General features: G+C 38.8%; 2 protein-coding genes and 1 long non-coding RNA gene across 3 annotated transcripts in view; all 3 read left to right on the plus strand.

Annotated features, from left to right (window-relative positions):
• The window catches only part of LOC115171939 (NLR family CARD domain-containing protein 3-like), a 1,137,260-nt gene that overhangs the window by 505,961 nt on the left and 616,019 nt on the right, over window positions 1-15,280 (plus strand). The window lies entirely within an intron of this gene.
• LOC115171969 (uncharacterized) lies at window positions 5,089-9,472 on the plus strand. The gene is made up of 3 exons (XR_003871323.1): window positions 5,089-5,106; window positions 9,056-9,157; window positions 9,435-9,472. It is a non-coding gene; the product is annotated as an uncharacterized LOC115171969 (long non-coding RNA).
• LOC115170638 (NLR family CARD domain-containing protein 3-like) overlaps window positions 10,309-15,280 on the plus strand; it is a gene marked incomplete at its 5' end in the record, with an annotated part of 7,911 nt that continues 2,939 nt past the window's right edge. The window contains 2 exons of the mRNA XM_029726887.1: window positions 10,309-12,038; window positions 12,323-12,496. Of these exons, the coding sequence (XP_029582747.1) occupies window positions 10,309-12,038; window positions 12,323-12,496 (1,904 nt within the window). The remainder of the gene's footprint in view (window positions 12,039-12,322; window positions 12,497-15,280) is intronic.

Consider the following 15,280-nt stretch of genomic DNA (forward strand, 5'->3'; position numbering starts at 1 on the left):
ACATTTACACAATTTCACAAACAGTTCCATCCTTATTCATTCATTTTATACAACCATTAGATATAAGTCTCACAACTGAGGCTATTACATAAACAGAGCCATGGCAATGTGGCCATATTGTCTCTCATGAGTTTCACAAAATTGTACCAAACGGACCAGTTCGTAGCTGGATTCTTCACCGATCTTTTATACCTTCTCCAGAAGATAAACGTTGTTCGGTTCTCCAGTCCTGTGAGGTGGAAGAATTCCTTTGTCTCTCTATGAAAACACTCTGTCTCTTTATACTGTGGCCATGAGGCAGGACATTTTCTTAGGAATTTACGACCCCTTCTGACCACAGCAGCTTGGGTGTAGGAGACAGAGGGAGATAGGTTCAGAAGTAGGGGGATGGTGCAGGGGAGGGGGTCAACTGTGCTCGCTGTACCCAAAGAGGGCAACGTCATGACATGGGTTAACCCTATTTATACTGACACTGGGTTAACCCTATTTATACTGATACTGGGTTATCCCTATTGATACTGATACTGGGTTAACCCTATTTATACTGATACTGGGTTAACCCTATTGATACTGATACTGGGTTATCCCTATTGATACTGATACTGGGTTAACCCTATTTATACTGATACTGGGTTAACCCTATTGATACTGATACGGGGTTGACCCTATTGATACTGATACGGGGTTAACCCTATTGATACTGTTACTGGGTTAACCCTATTGATTCTGATACTGGGTTAACCCTATCGCTGCGATGCATGGGGTGTTTTCCTTGTTCACCAGTGACCTGGGTTCACTGCCCTGCCCCGCTGTTTGCTACAATATTAATATCATAGACTACCTGTTGAACAAAGAGACACAATAACATGAGTGAAAGGATTTTAGTATAATATCACTAAGTGTTGATTTAGAGTTGTCTTCTAGGTTCATCCTTGTAGCTGCCTTTATCAACAGGGTGAAATGTAACAAATGACATCAGAGTTGGGAGATAACCAGTCCCAGTTTAAATCACCATGACAACCATTTAATTATTTATCCAGAGCTGCAAGGGAATCTAGAGACTCAACCTTTGTAGAATCACAATCACCTTTATTCACCAAGTACATTTGCACATACAGATGTAGGATCAGTCAGTTTGAGTCAGTTTACTACAGCAGGAAAATATTCCTCCAGCTACAGGAAATGTGAATTATTATGTGAATTATAATTAATGGACATTTTTGTAGTGGTTGATACATTTTTTATAAGGGAAACTCAAGTCTGAAATTTCTAAATTGAAATTACAAACTTCAGAAGCCTTTTTAAACCTCAAATACACAACATATTTTACATTTCCTGCATTGCAGGAAAGTTATTCTGCAGTGGATGTGATCAAATTAAGGTCACAATTATACATGGTGATATGGTGCTGCTAGTGATAGACAACATTTCGAGACAGAATACAGACAGAAGAGTTTACACAAAGTTTCCATACAACATTGTAAACAACTAGGTAGAGTGAGCATAGAGCTATAAGAGAATAAACAGTGGATATACAAATATACAGTACAGTGGCTATACAGTTGATATACAGTACAGTGGATATACAGTGGATAAACAGTACAGTGGCTATACAGTTGATAGACAGTACAGTGGATATCCAGTTGATATACAGTATAGTGGCTATACAGTTGATACAGTGGGGGAAAAAAGTATTTGATCCCCTGCTGATTTTGTATGTTTGCCCACTGACAAAGAAAGGATCCGTCTATAATTTTAATGGTAGGTTTATTTGAAGTGTGTGAAACAGAATAACAACAAAAAAATCCAGAAAAACGCATGTCAAAAATTTTATAAATTGATTTGCATTTTAATGAGGGAAATAAGTATTTGACCCCCCCTCAATCAGAAAGATTTCTGGCTCCCAGGTGTCTTTTATACAGGTAACGAGCTGAGATTAGGAGCACACTCTTAAAAGGAGTGCTCCTAACCGCAGCTTGTTACCTGTAAAAAAGACACCTGTCCACAGAAGAAATCAATCAATCAGATTCCAAACTCTCCACCATGGCCAAGACCAAAGAGCTCTCCAAGGATATCAGGGACAAGATTGTAGACCTCCACAAGGCTGGAATGGGCTACAAGACCATCGCCAAGCAGCTGGGTGAGAAGGTGACAACATTTGGTGCGATTATTCGCAAATGGAAGAAACACAAAAGAACTGTCAATCTCCCTCGGCCTGGGGCTCCATGCAAGATCTCACCTCGTGGAGTTGCAATGATCATGAGAACAGTGAGGAATCAGCCCAGAACTATACAGGAGGATCTTGTCAATGATCTCAAAGCAGCTGGGACCATAGTCACCAAGAAAACAATTGGTAACACACTACGCCGTGAAGGACTGAAATCCTGCAGCGCCCGCAAGGTCCCCCTGCTCAAGAATACATATACATTCCCGTCTGAAGTTTGCCAATGAACATCTGAATGACTCAGAGGACAACTGGTGAAAGTGTTGTGGTCAGATGAGACCAAAATGGAGCTCTTTGGCATCAACTCAACTCGCAGTGTTTGGAGGAGGAGGAATGCTGCCTATGACCCCAAGAACACCATCTCCACCGTCAAACATGGAGGTGGAAACATTATGCTTTGGAGGTGTTTTTCTGCCAAGGGGACAGGACAACTTCACCGCATCAAAGGGACGATGGACGGGGCCATGTGCCGTCAAATCTTGGGTGAGAACCTCCTTCCCTCAGCCTGTGCATTGAAAATGGGTCATGGATGGGTATTCCAGCATGACAATGATCCAAAACACACGGACAAGGCAACAAAGGTGTGACTCAAGAATTAACACATTAAGGTCCTGGAGTGGCCTAGCCAGCCTCCAGACTTTAATCCCATAGAAAATCTGGGGAGGGAGCTGAAGGTTCGAGTTGCCAAACGTCAGCCTCGAAACCTTAATGACTTGGAGAAGATCTGCAAAGAGGAGTGGGACAAAATTACTCCTGAGATGTGTGCAAACCTGGTGGCCAACTACAAGAAACGTCTGACCTCTGTGATTGCCAACAAGGGTTTTCCACCAAGTACTAAGTCATGTTTTGCAGAGGGGTGAAATACTTATTTCCCTCATTAAAATGCAAATCATTTTATAACATTTTTGACTTGCGTTTTTCTATATTTTTTTGTTGTTATTCTGTCTCTCACTGTTCAAATAAACCTACCATTAAAATTATAGACTGATCATTTCTTTGTAAGTGGGCAAACGTACAAAATCAGCAGGGGATCAAATACTTTTTTCCCCCACTGTATACAGTACAGTGGATTTACAGTTGATATACAGTACAGTGGATATACAGTTGATATACAGTACAGTGGATATACAGTGGATAAACAGTACAGTGGCTATACAGTTGATATACAGTACATTGGATATACAGTTGAAATACAGTACAGCGGATATACAGTTGATATACAGTACAGTGGATATACAGTTGATATACAGTACAGTGGATATACAGTTGATATACAGTACAGTGGCTATACAGTTGATATACAGTACAGTGGCTATACAGTTGATAAACAGTACAGTGGATATACAGTTGATATACAGTACAGTGTATATACAGTTGATAAACAGTGGATATCCACATTTTCAGTAAACTAAAACATGTAGTGTACAGCATAGTCCTTTAGTCTCTATGGGCTAGATGGCCAGTTGGTGAGGGCCACAGCATAGTCCTTTAGTCTCCTTGACCTTGATCTACATATCACTAACAACCCACTACTATACATTATAACCTAGTCTACTTTACATAATATAACATCTACATATCACTAACAACCCGCTACTATACATTATAACCTAGTCTACTTTACATAAAATAACATCTACATATCACTAACAACCCACTACTATACATTATAACCTAGCCTACCTTACATAATATAACATCTACATATCACTAACAACCCACTACTATACATTATAACCTAGCCTACTTTACATAAAATAACATCTACATATCACTAACAACCCACTACTATACATTATAACCTAGCCTACTTTACATAATATAACATCTACATATCACTAACAACCCACTACTATACATTATAACCTAGTCTACTTTACATAATATAACATCTACATATCACTAACAACCCACTACTATACATTATAACCTAGTATACTTTACATAATATAAAATCTCTTACTTGTTGCATAAATCCTTTCTGAATGGATCAATGATTTCCCCCTCAGATCAATCATGTCCGTTTTATCCCTTCTGTCTATATTCTCAGATACATTTAGAAAATAACAGATTGAAAGACAATAAATAGCCTACTTTTAATTCATAAATATAAGTGTGAGACATGGCCTTGTGTTGCTGTACTGTCTATAACTACCTTAACAAACAGTGACTTATTATTATTATTATTATTATTATTGTTGTTGTTGCTGTACTGTCTATAACTACCTTAACAAACAGTGACTTATTATTATTATTATTATTGTTGTTGTTGCTGTACTGTCTATAACTACCTTAACAAACAGTGACTTATTATTATTATTATTGACAGTTGCCATGGAGATGAAATGTCACAACTACATGTTCATGTGATGCATTAATTCACCTGACTGTTTCTATGTCTGTTAGTAAATGTTTTATTTCTCAAAGAGATAATGAATAAATGAGAACAATTGACAATCAAGAATGAGTTGTCACTGTGTTAACCACAACCAACATGCTGGATCTCTGTTTAGTTGTCACTGTGTTAACCACAACCAACATGTTGGATCTCTGTTTAGTTGTCTCTGTGTTAACCACAACCAACATGCTGGATCTCTGTTTAGTTGTCACTGTGTTAACCACAACCAACATGCTGGATCTCTGTTTAGTTGTCACTGTGTTAACCACAACCAACATGCTGGATCTCTGTTTAGTTGTCACTGTGTTAACCACAACCAACATGCTGGATCTCTGTTTAGTTGTTACTGTGTTAACCACAACCAACATGCTGGATCTCTGTTTAGGGGTCAGTGCTCTAAAATGAGTCTCTCTGGGGAGAGAGAGGAGGGGGTCCCTGCCTCTAAAATGCCTCTCTCTGGGGGACATGACACCAAAGCTAAGAGGTAAGATGACAATTTATGAAGAATGTATTAAGTTTATTTCCAAAATAAATAGCTATCTTAAGATGAATGCAGTTATTGTAAATCTCTCTGGATAAGAGCATCTGCTAAATCAGGGGTTCTCAATCCGGGGTCTGTGGAGGTACTGCAGGGGTTCCACGGCACCCTGACTGTACTCGTTGCAATGTAAGACATTTGATAGAATTTTCACATGACACGACCACTTTGTCTACTCTTAATTATTGCCAAATATAATGGAATGCATATATTTTTTTACCAATTCTGATCGTTGTTACAAGCAGAATATTTACAATATTACCATTATATCAACACACTCTTCACACCTGTTTAACAACTCTAAATAGCTTTGGCATAGTAGGCATCAAGTCCCTTGCCAATAATGTTGCCTACAACGTTGCATACAATGTTCATTTTCATCGAACACATATTTCGCCCTAGATGCCTTCAAATGCCCAATTTATAGCCATACCCAATTTAGGATTATTTTTTAACAACGTGATGTTGCACTCCAAAGGGAGAACTTGAAATAACATGATGTAGATAATTAAATAATCAAAAGAAAAACGTGTTTATTATACACTCTTAGAAAAGAAGGTTCCTTATTGAACCAAAAAGGCTTCTATCACTTCCTTAATATGTGGAACCACTAAAAGTTATATATATTTTTGGGTTCAGTGAAGAAGAACCTCTGGAGTTCTGATCAACGAAAGGTGAATGTTTTGAGGATGGGAACCCAGCAGCCCTCCAGTGGTCACAACAAAGTCCGCCCATTTTTTCCAGTACCCGGCCCGGGATATAAACCAGCCACCTTTCAGCCATAGGTCATACTCCCACCACAGCTCCAACTCCTTAGATGCTGGGCAAAAAACTGAGTTAATCTTCAGAAATAAGCATGAGTTAATCTGCCAAAATGAAAACAAAGACACACACGGTATCACTTGTTAAACATAATTATTAAAGATAAATCATTGCCAAAAGCACAAGACATGCTGTTGCATGTAGGTCTATATTATTAATGGATTGATCATATAGAAATATAAAACATTTTTAACTACTACAAAGCATTTACATGTGGCTCAGGAACCACTGACTCGCTGCATTATTCTATAGTATTATCAAGACACCTGCTGTTAACTCTTAACTACTTAGGACAGCTCACGAGGTGTCCTAAATATCTGCCGACTAGGTGGGACTAGAGACTTCATGCATAGCTTTAATTTATACCCATAAGTGTAAAATGTCTTTATTCTCAGCACTCATACGACCAATTCTCTACTCTGAGACACTTTGTGGATATGGGCCCAGATCTCAAAATATTGTTATACAATTTTTTAGAATGTTTGTTGAACATAATAATAAAAAATGAATATTACTAATGTAACCCACTGTAAAGACTGGGTTTAGTTGATTGTGTTGCACTGCTCATGTCCCCGTACAGAACTGTTCACGTCCACGTACAGAACTGTCCGCGTCCACGTACGGTGTGGCGCCAAGCATATTGTCCGGTTACGCGCAGAGGGGGCTGAGGTGATTTTGGGGAATAACGACTGAGTTTGTTACAGTGTTGAGACGCCGAAGTGTATTGTTTAATTAGCTTTTTGCTTTACGGTCAGGGACAGTATGAGTGTAGCCAGATCCTTTTCACTCTCTATCCTTGTTTCATTTTGTGGTTCACCGGATTCGTCATCATCACTGAGATGAGGGACAGACGAACGACCTGTTAGCTAGCCAAGCTAGTCGGTACAGCTCGGTAATCTAGCTAGCTACTCTACTAGCAGCATCCTAGTTATCCTAGCTAGTCGGTAAAGCTAGGTAAGCTAGCTAGCTACTCTACCAGCAGCATCCAAGTTATCCTAGCTAGTCGGTACAGCTCGTTAACTAGCTAGCTACTCTACCAGCAGCATCCTAGTTATCCTAGCTAGTCGGTACAGCTAGGTAAGCTAGCTAGCTACTCTACCAGCAGCATCCTAGTTATCCTAGCTAGTCGGTACAGCTAGGTAAGCTAGCTAGCTACTCTACCAGCAGCATCCTAGTTATCCTAGCTAGTCAGTACAGCTAGGTAAGCTAGCTAGCTACTCTACCAGCAGCATCCTAGTTATCCTAGCTAGTCGGTACAGCTAGGTAAGCTAGCTAGCTACTCTACCAGCAGCATCCTAGTTATCCTAGCTAGTCGGTACAGCTAGGTAAGCTAGCTAGCTACTCTACCAGCAGCATCCTAGTTATCCTAGCTAGTCAGTACAGCTAGGTAAGCTAGCTAGCTACTCTACCAGCAGCATCCTAGTTATCCTAGCTAGTCGATACAGCTAGGTAAGCTAGCTAGCTACTCTACCAGCAGCATCCTAGTTATCCTAGCTAGTCGGTACAGCTAGGTAAGCTAGCTAGCTACTCTACCAGCAGCATCCTAGTTATCCTAGCTAGTCGGTACAGCTAGGTAAGCTAGCTAGCTACTCTACCAGCAGCATCCTAGTTATCCTAGCTACCACTACATCACCACTGGCTGTCTGCATTTCTTGTGGACTGATGGATCTCCCCGGTTGTTTCTTCCACCTGTTAAATCCCCTGGAGGGCTTCTCCCTCTCTCATTGACGGATGCTGGCTACCTCTGTCTGGTTCTCCTCTCTTCACTAGATGGACGGTAACTTTAGTGTTTAACCCCTCTGTGTCCAAGAACCGAACATTTGAATATTATTTTCGGGCGCCTCTAGTAGGCTGGAAAGATTACATTTTTTTACGTTTTTTTTCTGATGAAAACTAGTTCATTGCATCCTCCATGGAGCCCAGTTTCATAATATTACCAATGGGAAAATACGTTTCTCTCAACCAGATGTGACTGAATTAATGTTCAGGCTTAATGATAATCGTTATAGTAATGAAATATAATTTCAAAACATGAGCATAAAAACAGGTAATAATAAACATTAATCATAATTACATTACTTCACAGTAATCTGTTAAATGCTTTTTCAGTCCTTCCTTATGCGTCAGCAGTGTGGAAAGGGCCAGAAAGAAGAGGGGAGTTGTCGTGTATCCAGGGAGAAAACTAAACTAGCCTACTGAAATTTCATTTGTGATCTTATGCTGCCATATATTGGAATTATGTAGCAACTGCAGTAGTACTGAATAATGTGTTACTACTACTACTAATTACTACTAAAGTAGTAATTACTCAGAATTGCAAAATATTAGATCTTCTAGTTCATTTTACCACTTACAGCCATAAAATAACAATTTTTTGCATAACAAACAATGAAACTGACATACACCAAAAACACCATACATTTAGTAATTATAAATAAATATATATAATTAACTAAATGTATGATGTTTTTGGTGTATGTCAGTATATATATACATTTTAAAAACGTATTTAGATGGGTGACATTATCTGCCAAAGTAACAGCCCTGTAGACAAAGAAGAGCTCTCCAGTAGGTACCGAAACATTTAAAGGCCATTTTCACAAACGTGAGGTTACAAGTTTATCATCTTTCAAAGCAGAGTTACTTTCCCATTGTTCCTCAACTGTAGTGTATGAAATATCATTCTCTAGCCCTGAGTCTCTACTTTTATCCAATGTAAAAAACACAATTTCAAATTTTGCTTCATAAGACAAAAATCAGCCGGTTGTCACATTTGAGTGAGGCAGATATATAGCATTTTTCAAAAAACACATTAATATTTGTCTCTCTGAAATGAAATCATCAAGTGATAAATTTTAAACAATTGCATGTCTGCCATTGAACAACCCAATGCCATGATTAGACAGTGATAAACACACTAATCTCTTTCATAATTTATTTAAACAATAAAAGCAAATTTACGAACGTTTCTGAAAATGGATATATAGCGTTTAAGATTGAAACTCTTCTTATGTTTCCTCATCTGAGCTCAGAGTATATGAGAGATGTAATGTTTGTCTCTGTTGTGTTGAAGCCCAATCAAGCAGGAGAGACCAGCCTCCCCTGTTCCCAGCTGTGTGTCCATGAAGAGTGATGAGTCTATGTATCAACCTTATAACTTTTCTACTGAACAAAGGTAAGAAGAACTCATGGGTAATGGTCAGTGAGTTAAACAACACTGTCTCTAGTCAATTTCTCCTCTCCCATTTTCCCATTTTCCTTTTCATAATCCATAAACTAATCCTTTTTCCATTTTCATAGTCCTAAAACAATATTAAACAAACACAACATTGCCTGTGTGTGTGTGTCTGTGTGTGTGTCTGTGTGTGTGTGTGTGTGTGTGTGTGTGTGTGTGTGTGTGTGTGTGTGTGTGTGTGTGTGTGTGTGTATATGTGTGTGTGTGTTGTCCACAGAAACCAACAGGAGAGATCAGAGTCAGAGATTCTCAGTGGTCAGTCTTCCCAGACTCATCAAACAGACCTGGCCTCCATATTCAGTGTATGTGGTCCTGTTATGTACATTTGTTTTTGTTTACCTCAATAAAAGCTGATGTTTCAATCATTCATTAATGTGTTAATGAGAAAGCATTTATTATCTTCCTTAACTTATTTTATTTATTTATTTCAGTTGCTCGAAGAGAATATTATGACATTTGTGAAGAACGAGCTGAAGATGTTCAAGAGGATTCTTAGTCCAGAACTCCCAGAAGGCTTTGAGAGTCAGAAGCAGGATAAGGAAGTGGTGGATGCTGAAGATGAGAAGCAGGAGAGCAGTGCCAGAGAGGGGGCTCTGAAGATCACACTGCATGTCCTGAGGAAAATGAACCAGAAGGAGCTTGCTGACACACTGGAGAAATGTAAGATCTGTCTGCCTCATGTTGAATGCTGTTTTATAACATTTAAAAGCTGTAGCTAAAGTACAGCTAAAGTAGCTGTGTAACTCAATGATATTGTAGCAGCCTTAACATAACACCTACTGACCTCATCAAGTAGCAGCAGGGATGTGTTGTGTTGATTAATTTAGATAGAGAGACAGAGGAGAGAGAGAGACAGAGGAAAGTGAGAGAGAGAGAGAGACACAACATCAATAATACCAATAATTCTATAATCAGTCACATCAGTCTGTAATGCATTATGAAAACATTTACACATTTATAGTCAGTTAAGATAAGAAATTATAAAATGTAAAACTTTATAACAGTCATCCAATACAGTAGGCATTAAAACATCCTCTGTATTATTTCTAGATTCAGATGAGCTTGCTGTGATTTGTCAACGTGAACTCAAATCTAATCTAAAGAAGAAGTTTCAATGTGTATTTGAGGGGATCGCTAAACAAGGAAACCCAATACTTCTCAATAAGATCTACACAGAGCTCTACATCACAGAGGGAGGAACAGGAGAGGTCAATAATGAACATGAGCTGAGACAGATTGAGACAACAACCAGGAAACAAGCAAGACCAGAGACTGCAATCAAATGTAACGACATCTTCAAACCCTTAACTGGACAAGACAAACTTATCAGAACTGTGCTGACAAAGGGAGTCGCTGGCATTGGAAAAACAGTCTCTGTGCAGAAGTTCATTCTGGACTGGGCTGAAGGAAAAGCCAATCAGGATGTCCAATTTGTGTTTTCATTCCCTTTTCGGGAGCTGAATTTGATGAAAGAGGACAAACACACTTTGATTGAACTTCTTAATCACTTCTCAATGGAAACCAAACAATCGAGTATCTCCAACTACGACAAGTACAAAGTTCTATTCATATTTGATGGTCTGGATGAGTGCCGACTGCCCCTAGACTTCCAGAAGAACAACATCTGTTGTGACGTCACAGAGTCAACCTCAGTGGATGTTCTGTTGACAAATCTCATCAAGGGAAATCTGCTTCCCTCTGCTCTCCTCTGGATAACTACCCGACCTGCAGCAGCCAATAAGATCCCTTCAGGGTGTGTTGACCAGGTGACAGAGGTACGAGGGTTCAATGACCCACAGAAGGAGGAGTACTTCAGGAAGAGATTCAGTGATGAGGACCTGGCCAAAAGAATCATCTCACACATAAAGACATCAAGGAGCCTCCACATCATGTGCCACATTCCAGTCTTCTGTTGGATTTCTGCAACAGTCCTTGAACACATGCTGAAACATAAGAGAGAAGAGATGCCCAAGACTCTGACTGAGATGTACACACACCTTGTGGAGTTTTATACCAAACAGAAGAATGAAAAGATTCTCGGGAAAGAAGAGACAGGTCCACGATGGAATAAAGAGAGCATTCTGTCTCTGGGAAAACTGGCTTTTCAACAGCTTGTGAATGGCAATCTGGTTTTCTATGAAGATGACCTAAAAGAGGCTGGCATTGACGTCAATGAAGCCTCAGTGTACTCAGGATTGTGCACACAGATGTTTAAAGAGGAATGTGGGCTGTACCAGGACAATGTGTACTGCTTCGTGCATCTGAGCATTCAGGAGTTTCTGGCTGCTGTATATGTGTTCCTCTCATTCATCAACAACAATGAGAATCTAATGGACAAACTGCAAACAAAAGACGAGTCTGAAGTTACTGTCTACAAGAGTGCTGTGGATAAAGCCTTACAAAGTGAGACGGGAAACCTGGACCTGTTCCTCCGCTTCCTTCTGGGTCTCTCACTGGAGTCTAATCAGAAGAACTTACAAGGTCTACTGACAATGACAAGAAGCAGCTCACAGAGCCATGAAGAAACAGTCAAGTACATCAAGGAGAAGATCAGCGAGAATCCCTCTCCAGAGAGGAGCATCAATCTGTTCCACTGTCTGAATGAACTGAATGACCGTTCTCTAGTGGAGGAGATCCAAAGATACCTGATATCAGGAATTATCTCAGAAGCCAACCTGTCTCCTGCACAGTGGTCAGCTCTGGTCTTTGTGTTGCTGACTTCAGAAAAGGAGCTGGATGTGATTGACCTGAAGAAATACTCCAGATCAGAGGAAGGTCTTCTGAGGCTGCTGCCAGTGGTCAAAGCCTCCAGAGCTGCTCTGTGAGTAAATAAAATGACATATAAGAACTAATCATCAGGAAGAAATATTCAGTTTAGAGAAAAATATGTATTATAATATGTATATAATATTACATTGAAAAACATATTGAATAAATGCTTTGATTTTCACATTAGTATAACATTATTACCATACAATTCTAGGAGACGGAAGATGCATCTACATGTTGTTTGAGAGAATAAACCAAATTCATCTGCCATTTTCCTTCTACGCTACTCGTTAAATTAACAGTGTGTTTGTGAAGTCATGATGATCTCTTTGTCAGGCTGTCAGGCTGTGGAGTCACAGAGGAAGGCTGTGCTTCTCTGGTCTCAGCTCTGGAGTCAAACCCCTCACACCTGAGAGAGCTGGATCTGAGTAACAATGACCTTAAGGATTCAGGAGTGGAGCTGCTCTCTGCTGGACTGGGGAATCCCCACTGTAAACTGGAGACTCTGAGGTCAGTATTCCTGTAGTTGGTCAACAAGTGATAACTGTTCACCAGATCCACATGTGTTTACCAGGCACACATAGTCCACACCATATGTGTTTGGACAGTGAAGCTTACAGTTTTAAATTTGGTGCTATGCTCCATCATTTTGGATTTGAGATAGAATGTTTCATATTAGGTGACAGTACAGAACGTCACATTTTATTTAAAGGTATTTATACATATCTGCTTTACCATTTAGAAATGAAAGCACTTTATGTATCTATTTCTCCCATTTGAAGAAGTCTTAGTTATTTGGACAAGATCATTTAGTCATAAGTTTAGTATTTGGTTGAATATTATTTGCCTGCAGTGATTACATCAAGCTTGTGATTCTACAAACTTTTTGAATGCATTTGCAGTTTGTCTTGGTTGTGTTTTAGATTATGTTTTTACTAATAGAAACTGAATGGTGAATAATGTCCTGTCATTTTGGAGTCACTTCACTTGTATTGTCAGTAAGAATAGAAGATGTTTCTGGACGCTTCTACATTCATGTGGATGCTAATCTTGTAATCAGCGTAGCCTATTGGTTAGAGTGTTGGACTAGCAACCAAAGGTTGCTAGATTGAATCCCCAAGCAGACAAGGTAAAAATCTGTCATTCTACCCCTGAACAAGGCAGTTAACCCACTGTTCCTAGGCCATCATTGAACATAGGAATTTGTTCTTAACTGACTTGACTAGTTAAATAAAGGTTATACATTTTTTTTAAATATCAATAATGATGAATGACAAAGTTATGGAGGCATAAAGATCAGAAAAAATGATAACCTCTCTTATTAATGGTGAGAGGTTAGCATGTTTTTGTTGTAGCCTCTGTTATTGGTAATGGTGAGAGGTTAGCATGTTTTGTTGTAGTCTCTGTTATTGGTAATGGTGAGAGGTTAGCATGTTTTGTTGTAGCCTCTGTTATTGGTAATGGTGAGAAGTTAGCATGTTTTGTTATAGCCTCTGTTATTGGTAATGGTGAGAGGTTAGTATGTTTTGTTGTAGCCTCTGTTATTGGTAATGGTGAGAGGTTAGCATGTTTTGTTGTAGCCTCTGTAAATGGTAATGGTGAGAGGTTAGCATGTTTTGTTGTAGCCTCTGTTATTGGTAATGGTGAGAGGTTAGCTTGTTTAGTTGTAGCCTCTGTAACTTTCTCACTCATTATTTTTCATGATTGATTCATGATTTGTATTAATCATGGCATCATCAGGATTAATTTAGTAGTGTTTAGAAACATGTTATCTACTCACTTAGACAGAAGATTACTCCTGTCATCCTCCACCATTCAGTTACTATTTGGCAAAACATAACCCAAAACACAACCAAAACAAACTGCAAATGCAACCAATGAGTTTCCAACCAAATACTATACTTTTGACTACTTTAATACTCTATAAGTGAATTGGTCAGAATATTTATGACTTCTTCAAATATATAAAGTGCTTTTATATTTCTAGATGGTGAAACAGATATGTATGAAAATACCCTCAAATAAAAGATGACATTATATACTGTCACCTCATATGAAACATTTGATCTCAAATCCAAAATGTTGGAGTATAGAGCCGCATTTAACCTGTCTTGGGTCACACTATGCAACAGCCAGTGAAATAGCAGGGCGCAAAATTCAAAACAACAAAAATCTCATGATTCAAATTTCTCACACATACAAGTATTTTACACCATTTTAAAAATAATCTTCTCGTTAATCCAACCACATTGTCCGATTTCAAAAGTCTTTACGGCAAAACCATAGCATTAGATTATGTTAGGACATCACCTTGACAAGAAACACCACACAACCATTTTCCAAGCAAGGAGAGGCATCACAAAAACCAGAAATACAGCTAAAATGAATCACTAAACTTTGATGATCTTCATCAGATGGCACTCATAGGACTTCATGTTACACAATACATGTATGTTTTGCTCGATAAAGTTCATATTTATATCCAAAAACCCCATTTTACATTGGCGTGTAATGTTCAGAAATGTTTTGCCTCCCAAAACCTCCGGTGAATGAGCACATCAATTTACAGAAATACTCATCATAAACGTTGATAAAATATTAAACTGTAATTCAAAGAATTATAGATACACTTCTCCTAAATGTAACCGCTGTGTCAGATTTAAAAAAAAAAAAGCGAAAGCACACTTTGCAATAATCTGAGTACAGAGTTCAGACACGAAACCAAACCGGCCATTTTGTGGAGTCAATAAAACTCAAAAATAATATTATAAATATTCACTTACCTTTGATGATCTTCATCAGAATGCACTCCCAGGGATCCCAGGTCCACAATAAATGTTTGTTTTATTCGATAAAGTCCATCATTTATGTCCAAATACCTCCTTTTTGTTCGCGCGTTCAGTCCACTACTCCAAATGCAGGAAGTGTGCCGAAATGTCACGACGAAAAGTCAAAAAAAGTTCTATTTACGTTCGTAAAAATATGTCAAACGATGTATAGCATCAATCTTTAGGATGTTTTTAACATAAATCTTCAGTAATATTCCAACCGGACAATTCCAATGTCTTCAGAAAAGAAAAGGAACACAGCTCACACTCACGTGAGTGTGCACCTCTGAGCTCATGTCATTTCCTCAGTCATCTGACTCCAGGCCCTGTTGTTCGCTTCAAATTCACAGTAGAAGCATGAAACAACGTTCTAAAGACAGTTGACATCTACAACCCAGGGTTGTGGGTTCGATTCCCACGGGGGACCAGTACGAAGAAAAAAAAATGTATGAAATTTTTGCATTCA

The sequence above is a fragment of the Salmo trutta genome, chromosome 32, assembly GCF_901001165.1.
Source record: "Salmo trutta chromosome 32, fSalTru1.1, whole genome shotgun sequence".
Taxonomy (NCBI): Eukaryota; Metazoa; Chordata; class Actinopteri; order Salmoniformes; family Salmonidae; genus Salmo; species Salmo trutta.